Below are 14,887 nucleotides of genomic sequence, written 5' to 3' on the forward strand. Positions count from 1 at the left end.
GGGACTTCATCAAGATCAAAACTTTTACACAGCAAAGGAAACAGTCAACTAAACCAAAAAACATCTGACAGAATGGGAAAAGATATTCGGAAATGACATATCAGATAAAGAGCTAGTAACCAGAATCTATAAATAACTTATCAAACTCAACACCCAAAGAACAAATAATCCAATCAAGAAATGGGCAGAGGACATGAACAGACATTTCTGCAAAGAAGACATCCAGATGGCCAAGAGACATGTGAAAAAGTGCTCCACATCACTCGGCATCAGGGAAATACAGACAAAAACCACAAGCAGATACCACCTCACACCAGTCAGAATGGCTAAAGTTAACAAGTCAGGAAACGACAGATGCTGGCGAGGATGCAGAGTAAGCAGAACCCTCCTACACTGTTGGTGGGAATCCAATCTGGTGCAGCCACTCTGGAAAACAGTATGGAGGCTCCTCAAAAATTTGAAAATAGAGCTATCGTGGGACCAAGCAATCGCATTACTGGGTGTTTACCCTAGAGATACAAATGTAGTGATCCAAAGGGGCACGTGCACCCGAATGCTTATAGCAGCAATGCCCACAATAGCCGAACTATGGAGAGAACCTAGATGTCCATCAACAGATGAATGGATTAAGAAGATGTGGTATATAGACAGAATGGAATATTATGCAGCCATCAAAAGAAATGAAATCTTGCCATTTGCAGCAAGGTGGATGGAACTAGAGGGTATTATGCTAAGCAAACTAAGTCAATCAGAGAAAGAGAATTATCATATGATCTTCCTGATAGGAGGAAGTGGAGATGCAACATGAGGGGTTGGGGGGGTAGGGAAGGAAAAAATGAAACAAGATGGGATGAGGAGGGACACAAACCATAAAAGAGTCTTAATCTCACAAAACAAACTGAGGGTTGCCAGGGGGAGGGAGTAGGGAGAGGGTGGTTGGGTTATGAACATTGGGGAGGGTATGTGCTATGGTGAGTGCTGTGAAGTGTGTAAGTCTGACGATTCACAGACCTGTACCCCTGGGGCAAACAATACACTCTATGTTAATAAAAAAATAGAAAATTAAAAAAAAAAATTCACCTACAGACTTTTCAAGGAAATCTCATTGTCCTAATGCCCTAAATACAAACTAGGAACAATTCAGACAAGTCTGGAGGCTGGAGTCACAGCCATCACCAGGGGACTGACCTCACTCACTGAGCCAGACCAAACACCAGGAGCACGGCTGTCCTGGGGCTGCCTGTGCAGAGCCCAAAGCCCAGCCTGGAGCGGGCAGTGCTCCGCCATGTGTCCACGTGGACACCAGGGGCACGGAGGAAGGAGTGGGGAACTATGCCAGCCAGGGGAGGCAGAGGCAAGGGGGAAGTGCAGGAGGGCTTCACAGAGAAAGAAATGACTGGTCCAAGTTTTGCCGGAGTAGCCGGCAAGGTAGCCGGAGTTCACCAGAAGCAGCTTGGGAGAAGAGGAGAATGGTAGGAAGGCCAGCTCAGAGCTCTGGCCATTCAGTCCTTATTTCTGTAAAGGCCAGGGCCACTGGAGCTGGGGCGCCTGGTGACGTGCTTGGCCATCTCCCCCAGGGAGCAGCAGGCACACCGGAAGTGGGGCAGTGGAGCTGGGCCCGCTGGGCGGCCCCTCCAGCCCCCGGCTCTTGATGGACTTCATGGTACCCATGGCCTAGGACGATCTCTTGGGGTACCTCTGCCTCTGTACCTGGTAGATCCAACCTGCAGAGAGGCTTGCTTTGTACCCATTCAGTGGTTCACTGGGAATGGCAAGGAAAAGCACCAAGGCAGGCTGGGACCGGTGGGGACGCTGGAAAGCCAGAGCCCAGGCCCAGTGTCCCACTGCTCCCCACCTCCTCCCTGGGCCTCGGTTCCCACAGGCACCAAATGGGCCTCATAGCAGCACTACCCCCACAGGCCAGTGCCAGAATGTAGCACACCTCCTTGCAACCTGTTTCCAGGTACTAACAACTATCACTAAGGTTCCGTGGGCAACAGAAGTGTACCCACTGCTGCCGCTGTGAGCACATTATATACACAGACTCGCGTTATCCTCCAACAGCTGACTAGGGAGGAGAGGGTGCTGCAGAGGGCAAAGGACTGGCCCAAGGTCACCCGCTCAGCAAAGGCAGAGCGGAAGACAGAGCCAGGATTTGGATCTAGGGAGTCTGGCTTCAGTGCCCAGGGGCCTGATGATTCTGCAGCACCGCTTCGGCACTCATCCCCTTCAATAAGCACCTGGCAAGTCTGCCAAGGTGGGGCCGGCCTCCCGCAGGGCAAATGCTAATCAGAGCAGCACGGGGACACAGGGACAGAGCACTCACAAGGCAGCCTCCTGACCTCACCATCATGACAGCCGCCCACCATGTGTAATTACTCCCCAGTCTGCCTCGTACACACAGGGCTCCGAATATCACAGGGGGTGACGGAGACCCAGGCCAGCACCAACTATAACCAACAGCACTCGGCTTTGCAAACGGCCGTGAAGGGAAGCTCGGCAGATAGCCACTGCAGAGTGAACCTCTTCTGGCTCCACAAGGCGGGGACCAGCAAGCAAACATCAGAGGGCAAAAGCACTAGGTTGGTCCCCGGGTGCACACACCACAGGCCGGACCCCGAGTAATGTGGGGCTGCGGAACTGAGGCCAGCGCATGTCCAGAATGCACAACCATGTCCGTGAAGCAATTGGACAGCACTGCCGAATGTAAGGGAGAAAATAAAACCCATCAGGAGAAACGTGAAGACGTAAGAGGCCAGTTCCATGAACAAGAGGAGCACAACATCCAATTATCAGGGTCTTTACAGCTGCAAAGGCAAAAACCAGAGAGATGCCCACAGACCTGGCACCAGAACGCTCTCGGAGCTCCGAGGATGTGCACTGCACCTGTGCCGGGCACCGTGCCCGGATGAGACGCAGCAGGTAGCAGCAAGATGGGGCTGGGACAGCCCAGGAAGCAAAATTGGGTGCTGCCAGGCCCAGGAGACACCAGCCTCATCTCCTCCCTCGGCCTTCTCCCACTCCACGCCTAGCGCTGCCTGGTCTGCCCCTTCAGTGCTGTGCCTGGCATTCGACCAACAGCTAATGAGTGCTGGGGGAGAAATTAACTGCAAGATGCTTATGAGGCAAGAGGCGTGTTCAAGGCTCATGCAAAATAAAACACACTCGCTCAGTCAGTGACAACACACCAAACACCTATGGGGTATTTCTTTAGGAAGAGTGTTTTACTGGAACTTATTCTCAAGGAAGAAGGAGCTGTGGGATAGTGGGAACTCCCAGGCACCCTAAACATTTGGCTCAGAAGCCCACATGTCATGCTGAACTGAGAGTGACTGTCGCTGCAGACAGTGACGGAGGGCATGAATCAGAGGCAGCATTGCGGGTCTGGGGCTGGACGCCTGCAGTCCCCTGGTGCTGGGGGAGGACAGGATGATCACCTAAGCTCTGGGAGTGTCGGCTTGCTCATGCACGGAATGGAACGATAATACCTCCCCACTCTCTGGGTTCTCAGGAGCCAAAAAGGAGACGTCAAAGGCGATGAACAAGATGAGAAACGCGCCTCCTCTCCCACTGATCTGGTATTTCTTGCACAGGGGTGCCTGTTCTGATCCCAGACAGTATATCCCCACCAAGATGCTGACTGACCATTTTCCACACCTTGCCCATCACAACCCACCCCCGGCCCTCACGACCCCCAGGTCAGCTCCTCATCTTTCAGTCCCCCACCCAACAAGGCCACCTCCTCCGGGATGCCTTCCCTCACCTTCTTCTCTCAAAGCTGGTTTGTTTCTTCCCAGATTCAAATCTTCAATCTGTGTCGACATGCTTATGTACTATGCTTCCCCCTACCAGAATGTCAAGACAGGGACCTCGTCTGTCTCGTTCGTCCTGTATCCCAAGGCCAGCCCAGTGCCTGTCTAGAATGTGTGGGTGCTCCAGAAACACATGTGGGAGGGGGCAGGGGGGGTGAGCAAGCCAGCCAGCCTGGCACACAGGAAGGGCTCAACAGAGGGGCACTGCTCTTACTGTGGAATGACCCATCGCAGTAGTGGGACCAGGGCAATACCATGTGAGCCAATAATGCCCCGAAGCCTTCTTTTCCTTTCCTTTTGTTCATGAAGCTGGAGGTTTCCAGCAGGGTCCCCTGGAGTAAGGTTACGAGCATCACAGCAAGTGGTCAGCGAGTACTCAATCACAGGACAGCCAGAACTCTGAACTCCCTGGGAAAACCCCACCGACTGTCTCCCGGGATTTGAGTTACACCCACCTGCCTCATTTGGGGTCTTCAGCTGGACAATGAGTTGATTCACACCAGTCCCCTCCTGGCCCAGTCATTAAACTGCTGGGGCATCAGAAAGGGAAGTGAACAAAGTGGCCCTTTTGTCACCTGTGTGTGGCCCCCCCGCCTCCTGTCAGACAAAGCACCCTGAGCAAAACCAAGTTTCCTGGTGGGAGGACCCTGGCACGGACCAAGACTGGATCTCCTTGGCTCGTTATAGACAAGGTACTCAATTCCTTCATAGAGATTCACTATTTCAAGACAAGTGATGTTTACTGTAGGAGCCATGCTAAAACCTGGGGCCACAAAGGTTATGATGTTCCCATTTTTCCTGATCTAAACTCCAGAGTCTCCCAATGGCTCCCAAGGCACCATATGCCTCAAAGGCTTGATGACTCCCTGACCTCACCCTACTACTATGCCTTGCCACGCGGCTCCTTGCTGTTCCTGACACACCAGGCACATTCCTGCCTCGGGGTCTTTGCACTGACTGCTCTTTCCAGCCAAAGCACTCTTCCTGCAGAAATCTATATGACTCGGGCGCCTGGGTGGCTCAGTGGGTTAAGCCGCTGCCTTCGGCTCAGGTCATGATCTCAGGGTCCTGGGATCGAGTCCCGCATCGGGCTCTCTGCTCAGCGAGGAGCCTGCTTCTCTCTCTCTCTCTGCCTGCCTCTCTATCTACTTGTGATTTCTCTCTGTCAAATAAATAAATAAAATCTTTAAAAAAAAAAAAAAAAAAAAAGAAATCTATATGACTCACTTCCTCATCTCCTTCACATCTATGCTCAACTTCATCTTCCCAATGAGCCCTACCCTGGCCACTCTGTGGAGAACTGCACCCTCTCAAGTGCTGCCCTCTCTCCCTTCTCTAATTTACTACTGTTGCTTTTCTAAAGCACTTCTCACATTCTAACATGCAACAATGTTTACTAACAGTTTTGTTGTTGCTCTCTCTCTTCCCATGAAGACAGAAGCTCCTGGAAGCTCCAAGCAGGTCTGGGGCCTTATTAGTTCCCTACTGTACTATGGTGCCTGTAAAAGTATGTGGCACCTGTCCAACAATTATTTGTTAAGTAGAGGAATAAGTTAATTCTGACAAGGCTTCAAAAAACTCAGAATCTCGTTAAAAAACACAAATGCCCACCGGGGCCAGGCGGCTGATAAAAACCAAGTCTCAGGGCAGAGATGCCAGAGCAGTGGGTGCCTCATTTTTCTGTCCCCACCCCCAATTTTCCAACTTTTCACAGAAACCTGGAAGAATTCACCAACGGCTCAACGCAGACTAGATGGTCCCCATTCAACACTGGGGGAAAGTGGGGGAAGATGAGAATATCTCACATCAAGGGGCAAGCAGTCTCCAGCACTGGGGCCACCCCAGCCCGCTCTGTGTCATGCTGCCCAGCAATTACAGAAAAGCCACCAAGGTCATAGCCATAACATCTTCTCCACCCCCACTGCACCCCAGATGGCTCTGCTTTTCCCTGTTGTCTCCTCCAACATATGGCCATTCCAAGAACCCTTGGCCCTTCTCGGGCTCACTGGACTAGGACTGGCCTCCCTGGCCCTCAGGTGCAGTCACCCTCAGCCCTGCTAAAGGCTCTCCCACCGCAAGCATCCAAGCTATGGGACTTCTGTCAATTGTCCAGCCCCACCTGCCCAGGAGAAAGGAAGAGGTGACTGTTCTAAGAGGTCTCTCATCCACAGCGCCCCACTCGCTAAGTGGAAGGAGCCACGCTCTGGCTTCTCTGATTCTGTCACATCCTCTTGGGCATGAATCAGCACCACCACACTCCAACCTTCTGCAGGCCATGGTGGTGACTAGGACCGAGCATTCCATTCAGGGATTACAGGACAGACCACAACAGCCCCATAAGAAAGGGAGAAGACACAATGAGTTCAAATTCTTTTGTGGGAATGTTTGTATCTGTGCCAATGAAGGCCCTTGATTTATGGTGGTCTATTTTTTCCTTCAGTGTGCCCCATCAACTCTCTCCCAGAAGCCTCTTACCACTTTCAGGAAGAAGAATGTGCGTGCTTCAGAAGCAGAATTGATTAGCCAGGGATCACGAGTAAGGTCAGGGTCACTGAAAGACTCAGGGGAGCTCTAATTCGGGCTGCAGAGAAGGCTACTCTGCATGCTGCATTCAATACGCAGGAGGCTCCGCCGCCGTCTGGTTCAAGCCTGGTTTGCAGAGACAGTCCTGCAGCAGCGACCAGGGGACCCAAGACAATGACAAGTGCTCTGCCTCTGCACATACAGAAGCAGAGGAGTCGGGCTGCTAGGTTCTCGGCTGCGGGCTCCACAGGCCAGGAGCAGAGGAGTATTCGGCCGGCAGCAGACCCAGCTCCCAGGAAAGACAGAGAGGTGTCATGCAGAGAGGACACGGAGGCTCATGTTTTAGGGGTGCCCTCATGCACACTTGGGATCCCCTGAGAATCACAGGGAAACCATTCCAACTAGCCGAACTGGTTCCTACAGAGGGGTGGTTGACATCCTCGCTTTGGGACAAATGAGTCTATTCTGCCCCCAGGATTCTCAGTCCCCATCCTGAATTCATAGCCAGCCAACCAGAGAAACACACCTAAGCTGGTTAAGCCTTTGCACTTTCCAGAGAGCGAATCTGGGGCTAGCTAAGTTGCAGGTCCACGAATGAAAGAGCTCAGCTCCCTGCCACCAAACGGCAACAGTTCACTATTAGTGTTATCACTGTCATCGCTGTTGCGGACACCTGGCGCTTGGTGCCTCCGTGTCTGGTCACAAGGTGCCCCCCTGAGGGGTGCTGTAAGTGTGCCTCTACCCTCATCATCCCAAGAAGGGAGGTCCCAAGTAGGAGACACAGGATTGTTGCGCACCTTCAGAAACTAAGATCGTTGTAACGTCAACATCTAATATTCAGACTTGATGGGCACTAAGCTTCAGGAGAAGCACTTTACCCTGCATCTAATCCTCTTTGCAGGCCTGGGTCCATTATTCTAATTGGAGAAGGGAGGAAACGGAGGCCTGGGGAGGCGGGCTAACTTGCCCTGATTTGCACCTAGTGAGAGCAGAAGCCAGAATTTGGGGGGCCCGGGCAGCCTGACTCCAGAGTCCACTCCACTAGACTGTCCCTTAAGATGGGATGCAGAGCAGTACCCAAAGCAACCCGCTCTAACGCTTCCCCCTCCAAGCCCGCCACGGAGCAAAGAGAAGGTGGCATGTGAGCGTCAGGCTCTGAAGCTATTTCTGTTTTGAGAGTCATTAAGAACATCACGAGAGCCCTTGTGACCCCACGCCCGGTTCACTCATCGACTGGCTTGTTCTTGTAGCAAGTGTCTGTGAGCATCTCCGGCAAGCCCACGATGGCCCGGGTTGATGCCAGCATCTCCAGGACATGGCCTCATCTGCTGGCGGGGCACGGGAAGCCCAACAAGGCTGGGGGTTGTGTCTTTATTATGCAGAAACGGACCGAATGAATACAAAATGAAGGAAACTATTCCACAGAAGCAGAAGATGAAAATAGGCCCTCAAAAAAAAAAAAGCACCTGTAGGCAACGATGCGTATCCCATCACCTCATCTAGATTTTCATGTTGCAAAAATAATGAGACGTTAGCAGTTTCAGGATTAGTGTTCCTCTTCTATTTCCCTCGACAAGAAACAGGATCTGCTCTGCATTAGAATTATAGCAAGAACTGGCCCTTAGCAGGAACCATACGATTTTAATGCACAGATGAATTTCAATTCGACATTTACCTAAACATGCTCATGTGTTTTAAATTTCACCCTAAATTATAGACTTTTCAAATAACTCTGCTCTTCCCTCTGCTTCTCTCTCTTCAATTTTGGTTTGGTTTTGTGAAAGGTCTGCTGGTAAAAATGAAGCAATACCAGTAACTTATCTACAAATTACGGGAAGGAGAAAGTAGGTTAAAAAAGATCAAGAAGCTTAAAACAAGCATGATCAAACCACTTCCGAGTTAGGCAGGAAACAATAGGAGACCGTTCTCGCTCAGAGGGAAGAAAGGTGAATCTTACCAGGACTCCTGTCAAGCAAGTCATAAATGGGGTTCACCTCCACTCGGCCCAAGTTTCAAGTGCACTCATCGGAACACAACAAAGTTCGATTCTGCGCCCAGAGAAAGGCAATAGCCGGAAGCAGAAAGCTGACACTTTCACTTGGGCTGGCAATTCCTCTCACGCTCAAAACAATCTCATTTTTGGTTCAGGCGTCCACTGCGGCGAGCCGTTGTGTGCCTATCACAATGGAGGCAGGAGCCTCATCTCCAAAGGAGGCAGGAGAGAGAAAGAACAGATCTCCTAAATGCTCCCTCTCATTAGAGGGTTCGACCGAAGTGGGTATCCCAAGCTGAGAGGTCAACAGGAACTTTGTGCCATCTGCTTTTGCTCAAATCGCAAACCCCAAGCATTGAGACCAGTAGCCCGCTGTGACAGGGTACCAGAGTTTTGCAAGATGTAACCCCTGGAGGATGACCAGGGCAAGGGTATGATTATTTTTCACAACTGCATGCCCATTAGTCGCAATGAAAAACCCTGCAAACCCCAGCACCCCAAAGATCTCTGCATCATCTCTCTGAACACCAAGTCGGACTTCGGCACCAAATGTCTTACAGGAAGACATTCTGGGACAAAGCCTGAGTGGCGACCAAAGAAAGTCCAAAGGGATTCAGCACATCCCAGCTTGCTACCAATGTTGATGCCGTACGGGTCTGCAGAGGCGGCGTGGGGAGTGGGCACGTCCGATGGCAAACACATGCCCCATCTGATGGTGGGGGTTGCGGTGGAGAAGCTTACTGCAGAAACACGTGTGTAATGGGGACCAGGCCTGCTGACTGTTCAACGCAATCCCGAAATCTGCATTTATGTGCAACTTCCTAAATGTTAGAGTTGGTCGTTCATAAAATTTTCTTTTAAATACTCCAAACACCAAACCAAACAGCTCTGAGGGCTGGGCTGGACCCATCAGGTACGTTTTCGATAGAGTTCCCTCCCGTCCTCACCGACGGTCCTCCGGGGTAAGGACCAGCCCTCCCTGCTTTCTAAATGGGGTGAAACACTGTGTTTGAAGGGAGCCTCGGGCAAGCCCTCAGCAGCTCTGCCCGGGAGGCCCCGGGGACTCTGCGGAGTCAGCGCAGCACCTCGGGCATTCAGTCACAAGACAGAGTTTAAGAAAGTTGCAGAGAAACATCTCTGGCTCCACGAACACCAAGTCAGTTCCACGTTTTCGCTACGGTGTCCTGGCACAAGCCCTGAGGGGAGTCCTTCCCGGTTCAATACTCATCACCCTGTCACCTCTAGGTTCCCCGTTCTCTTGCCAAAAGCAACTCCTTCCCTTTAGAGCACTTGTATAAGACTGGAGAGAGTGCATTTCTTGGTCTATCTGATCAACATCGGTCTCTCCCACTGGACTCTAAAGCTCCAACAAGACAGACTATTTAGGATGTCCGCAGTGCTAACGCGGTGCCTGAGCCAAAGAAAGGGCTTAATAAACACTCGCTGAATGAATCAAAGGAGGGATAGGCCAGACAGGGGCCGTGAAAGGGCCCCATTCAATTCAGCTGAACTAGTGCCACCACCAACAAGGACAGAAAGTTTCTGGGAACGTTTTCAGAAGCTCTGTGACTCCCTTGAACAGCAAAATGGCCCGGCTGAGCCGCCGCACACCAGAAAAACCAGCACGGCAGCGACTCCCGTCACTGCACTCTGGGCGTTCCCGGAGTTTCAGGCTATGGGACCACAATCCACCAGCCTCCAAGCTCAGGTATGGCAACAGAGTTAACTGCCCAAGGGCAAATCTAGCCCTGTTACCTTTGTGCCTACTGCCCAAGAAACCAGTGGAAGACACAGAGCGCTCACGAAGCTGCCTTTGTGTGAAATACTGTGCTCGTCTCAGATACACAGGCCAAATCCCAGCTGCGACAGATATGGGGAGACAAGGTGACTGCCAGAGGCGCCTAAAGCTGCTTCAAGGAGAGGGAACGAGGAGCAACGCAAGGGCATTCCAGGGTGCAGGTATGGAAAAGGCACAGGGTCAAGAGGTGTGCTGGGGAAAAAGCAAGCTGGACCAGTACCGAGGAACCCTGGAGCTCAGGCCATAGGAGCAAGGTGGTAGGAGGGAAGACAGGCAAGTACACATGGGCCATGCTAGGAAAACCCTGGAAGAAATCGTGATACCGATCTCTGGAGTCTTCCTTTAGCAGAGCACAAAATGCACCAATACACACAAACCACAGACGTGCTCTATTTAGGCCACAGCTGGGGGTGATCATTTAAAACGTAGGAGTGTCTGCATCCAAATGCAGATTTCCAGCTTCTTTGGAATCATGAGGAAATCAGGCACTGCTGCATCCATATTCCTACTGAACTACAGGTAGAGCTGGAACAGTAGCTGCTAAGGACGTATATGCTCTCCAATTTGCCCCAGTCCCCACCCTCCCCTACTGCTCTCTCGTATCATGCATAGATGTTCTCTGTCCAGTCTCTGTAGGTATTTGTGTCTTAGACAAGGTACCCTCTCATTCCGTCCCAGTAACAGCGTCTCACAGATACGTAACTGTGGGCCCAGAGCAGTACGATTTCCTGTTCAATAACATGTGATAATCAGTTCCCCAACCCAAGTTTTCCTGGGTACACATTTAAAGACTGATTAGGTTCCTTGAATCCCCGACCAGCTTACACATCATCACTGCCACAGAGGCAGAAGGTTGGTTTCTGGTTTTAGAGAAACACACGCGTGAGCAAAACGGGCAGCGGCTTCTTATCAAGGTCTAGGAACAGTCCCGACGCTAATGACTTACACAACTTCTCTGAACATCCTGTTCAGTCTTAGCGTACATCTCAGACAGATCACCATTCAGAATGACGTCAGCTAATGAGTTCACCAGGGGTGCGTGATGTATAATTAGGAAGACCTGGTGAGAAAGGAGACATAGGATTTGCATTAAAGCCTGCTCCCTATCTACCTCTTCCTTCCTGGATCAGAAACAACTAGGTTAGGCTACTTCATCCCTGTGTTAAGCAGCGTTCCCCATGAAGCAAAATCCAAAGAATGGGTCCCATTTAGGCAAAAGCAGCCAGGCCTCTCTCCTTCCAGGGTCAGCCCCTCCTTTGTTCGGACTGTTGCCTATTTGGCTGGCTGCTCCCCAGCGGAAGGAAGTGCATTAAAGCAAGACTGTCCCTCACGGCTGGGGGAAGCCAAATCCGGCTGAAGCGGAGCAATGTGGGAAAGCAGAAGCCAAAACAGCACACTCCTTCCTCTCCACAGGCATTTTAGTGTCAAATTTGATTATGCTAAGACTGGAAGGCACCGGCCCAACATTTCAGTTATACGGGAAGAAGGGGCTGGCGAGTCTTGTTCCAATCAAGGACTTGGCAAAGGGTCGGCTGCCCAGAGATCCCATCACTGGAATGAGCTCTGACCCCCGAGATGCCATGGCAGCGTTGAGAGGTGTGGACGCTGCGGGGAAGGAAAGCCACACGAGCCAGAGTCGGGCCTAGCTGTGCCAGCAGGCAGAATCAGCAGGGGCGGGGCTGTCTGGGATGGCCCTACTGCCCCACCCTATTGCCTAACCTTCAGCAGAACGGCTTTGGGAATCGGGGTGCTGGAAGCTGGATCAGACACACCTGCTACTTTGTTTTAAAATACCAAGACCACACCAGTGGTGCAGCACAGCTTGGGACATACCCACCATTTATACAGAAAAAGGGCGTGTGTGCACATTTGCATCTGCTTACATACACACGGAACAGGATTTCTAAACCCCCAGCACTAGTATCCGGCCATATTCTTTGTTGCAGGGGCGGGGGGGGGGATGGTGCAGGGGGGCTGTCGTGTGCATTGGAGGATGTTGGCAGCCTCTCTGGCCTCTTCCCAACCAGAAATGTCTCCAGATGTTGCCAAACATCCCTGGGATGGTGGGGGGGCAAAATCACCCCCAGTTGAGAACCTCCCCGCCTCCACAGGCAACATCTCTGGAAGGGCACAGGAAAACCCTGTAACTGTACTTGTCCCTGGGGACAGAAATCGGTGACAAACCAAAAGTAGGAAGGAAACTCGGTTTTTACCTGTTTGAACTTTTTAACTTAAAGAATTTATTACAAACATAAACATTGTTAGAAAAAGAGAAGAAAGAGAAAAAAGGATAAGAAAGAAAGAAAGAGAGAGAGAAAGAAAGAAAGAAGGAGGGAGAGAAAGCCTTGCCAGACACTGGAACACTGCTGCACCTGCGGAATGGGACCGGGTGCCTGGGGACGGGAGTAAGAGGGAGACTCCTCCAAGGACAGCATCCCCGGTCACACTAAATTAACATGGTAAACGTGAATTTTCTTGGTTTCGTAGCTGTGCTTATCAAATAATTTGTAAGGATGCTCTGACGTAGAGACCAAAGACATGAGATTTCTACCTGATTGAAGGTTTTCACACATTTTGGGGCATCGCTATGAAAAAGCTAACTGAAAATGCAGGGGAGAGCGGGCCCTGTCACTTCGGCTGAGGATGCTGAATCGCACACTCTGCTTTTCATGAGATACTGCACAAGTCATCCGGTGCGTGAGCCGATTGGCCTCCTCTAAGGATACAGGAGCAAGGGGCTTCTCAGAGAAAGGGCGCGGCCTGAGCCCACACTCCTCAGATGGGACGCTGTCCGCGCAGCGCCCCAACAGCTACGGGGTCCTGGGAGTGTTCTCCTTGGGATTCCTGTGGCTGCGCATCTGGCGCCCAGACTCCCAGAATCCCAAGCAGGAGGTTCGGGCAGATCTGTAACGAGGCAGCGGACAAGGGTGCCAGGGAAGCTGGGGTTTGTGCTGCGCTTGGCTGCACAGAGGGGCATTCAGAAGGAGTGGGCACTGGTGCAGGGCTCCAGGCAGACAGAGCCCCCGGGACGAGACTCCAAGGGGGAGCAAGCAACAGGCCACGTGTGGACCCCGGCTGGCTTAGCCAGCACAGAGAGGCCAGGGCTGCGACTCTTCTCGGCTCTGCCTCCATCTCCAAATGGCCCAGGGACCAAGCCAGAAGGCCATTCTCTCGGCAAAGCCAGTAAATACCCGGGCCGCTGCAGAAGTGGGAACAGAGCTCTGGTCAAACGTTCGACTACTTGACAGTCTAATGAGATGGCCCAAAAGTCTGGACGGCTTGTAATAAAAATATTTTTCAAGTTATGTAACTGGGTCACCATGGAGTTTTTCCCTTCTTGTAAATATTACATAATTATGAGAAGGAAACACGCTTGTTTAAGGAGGGGGAGCAGACAAATTGGCTCAAGACGCAAATCTGGGAATGGAGGCCGCTAGGAGGTACCTTCCAGAAGGTAATCTGGGAACTGCAACCATGACAAAAGTCTTTAAAAACAGCCTCATAGTGGAAGTTTCTTAGAGCAAGGCTGCCGCAGGGATACACACACCGGGTCTTACAGTCAGGGGCTTACTTCAAAATGCTGTGAATAAGACCCACGCCGTCCATATTTCCGGGGTATTTAGAACACTCCTTGGTTGTTTGAAAACCCCAGTCCCCACGGTAAAAACCAAGCAGGCCAGTTTTGATTCACTTTCCATCTTTCTTCCAATTTCCACCCACTACCACGAAGAAGATACCAGCCCCGCTACTGAGTGTCTGGAAAATAGAACACCCCCACCCGCCTTCTCCTTATTGTTGTTTTGCTTCAAGATGGGGGACACAGAAGGAAGATGGGGTGATGTGGCCTGGTCCTCCGAAAGACCCCCAGCGTGGCTGGGCACACACGCAGAGGAATAAGCATACCTGCGACAGGAGATAGAGAGAAACCGGCAGGCTGATCTTCGGGCGTTCTCCTCCCTGGGGAGGGTTAGGGGAAAGAGACAGAGAGAAGTCCACGTCACACACACGAGCAGCACAAAACACAGGACGCTAAAAGCTACCTGTCTGAAGGCAAGGTGCCCTGTCCCCGACATCCCCCGTGCCCCCAAGGCTGTTCTTTCCTGGTACTTGTGGGAAGGCCACTCTGCAAGATAAATTCGCAATCTAAGCCCATCTAATACCATCTCTCCCGGCCTCTGTTTTTCCACCTGAGAAATCCTTCAGCATTAGTCACGGATTAGAGGCTAGGTCCAGGAGATGAACTAGCTCCTTAAATGATCAGGAGTGAGAAAGTCCCCCGGCTGCGGCACAGAGCCCGCCGCCCCACGGAGAGGCCTCTGCTCAGGAAGAGCTTTCAAAATGGGCAAGGAGGGCTTGGGGTCCTCTGGCCTTGGAAGAGCCCGTCGTTTGCAGGCAACCCCAGCGTGCTCCATCCTGTGTCAACCCCGAGAGGGCCTTCAGGGCCCTGCTTTGGTTCAGGCAAGTTAGCTCCCATGGCCGAGGCCACTGAGGGAGGAAAGGGAAGAAGCAGCATCTACACCCAGGTCTGAAATTTCCAAGTTCCATGCTTTCCCTCTGCCTCCCAGAGCTGCCTCTGGCAGATCTAGTTAGAGCTGCAATTTTCTCCTACTTACTGGTTTTTAGAAAGAATCTCCATGTTCCATCTCCAAAAACAAAGCTATAACCCCCTGGGGCACATTTGCAAAGACTGCCACCCCCACCCCCACCCCCCCCCCCCCCCGCCCCCGCACAATAGCCAACAGGCCCTGTCCTGCCTCCTGC

General features: G+C 51.8%; 1 protein-coding gene across 9 annotated transcripts in view; it reads right to left on the reverse strand.

The window, feature by feature from the left end:
- CLEC16A (C-type lectin domain containing 16A) overlaps positions 1-14,887 on the reverse strand; it is a 203,171-nt gene that overhangs the window by 156,913 nt on the left and 31,371 nt on the right. For 8 of the 9 annotated variants that reach the window (XR_009349328.1, XR_009349329.1, XM_059155105.1 and 5 more), the window contains exons 8-9: positions 14,030-14,083; positions 11,073-11,186 (exon numbers count right to left, since the gene is read on the reverse strand). Coding sequence is in view for 7 of the 9 variants with exons in the window: in XM_059155105.1 (XP_059011088.1) it covers positions 11,073-11,186; positions 14,030-14,083 (168 nt within the window). In the remaining 2 variants the exon portion in view is untranslated. The remainder of the gene's footprint in view (positions 1-11,072; positions 11,187-14,029; positions 14,084-14,887) is intronic. The other variant, XM_059155103.1, reaches the window with a different exon arrangement.

Source organism: Mustela lutreola, chromosome 17 (assembly GCF_030435805.1).
Source record: "Mustela lutreola isolate mMusLut2 chromosome 17, mMusLut2.pri, whole genome shotgun sequence".
In the NCBI taxonomy this organism is placed as follows: domain Eukaryota; kingdom Metazoa; phylum Chordata; class Mammalia; order Carnivora; family Mustelidae; genus Mustela; species Mustela lutreola.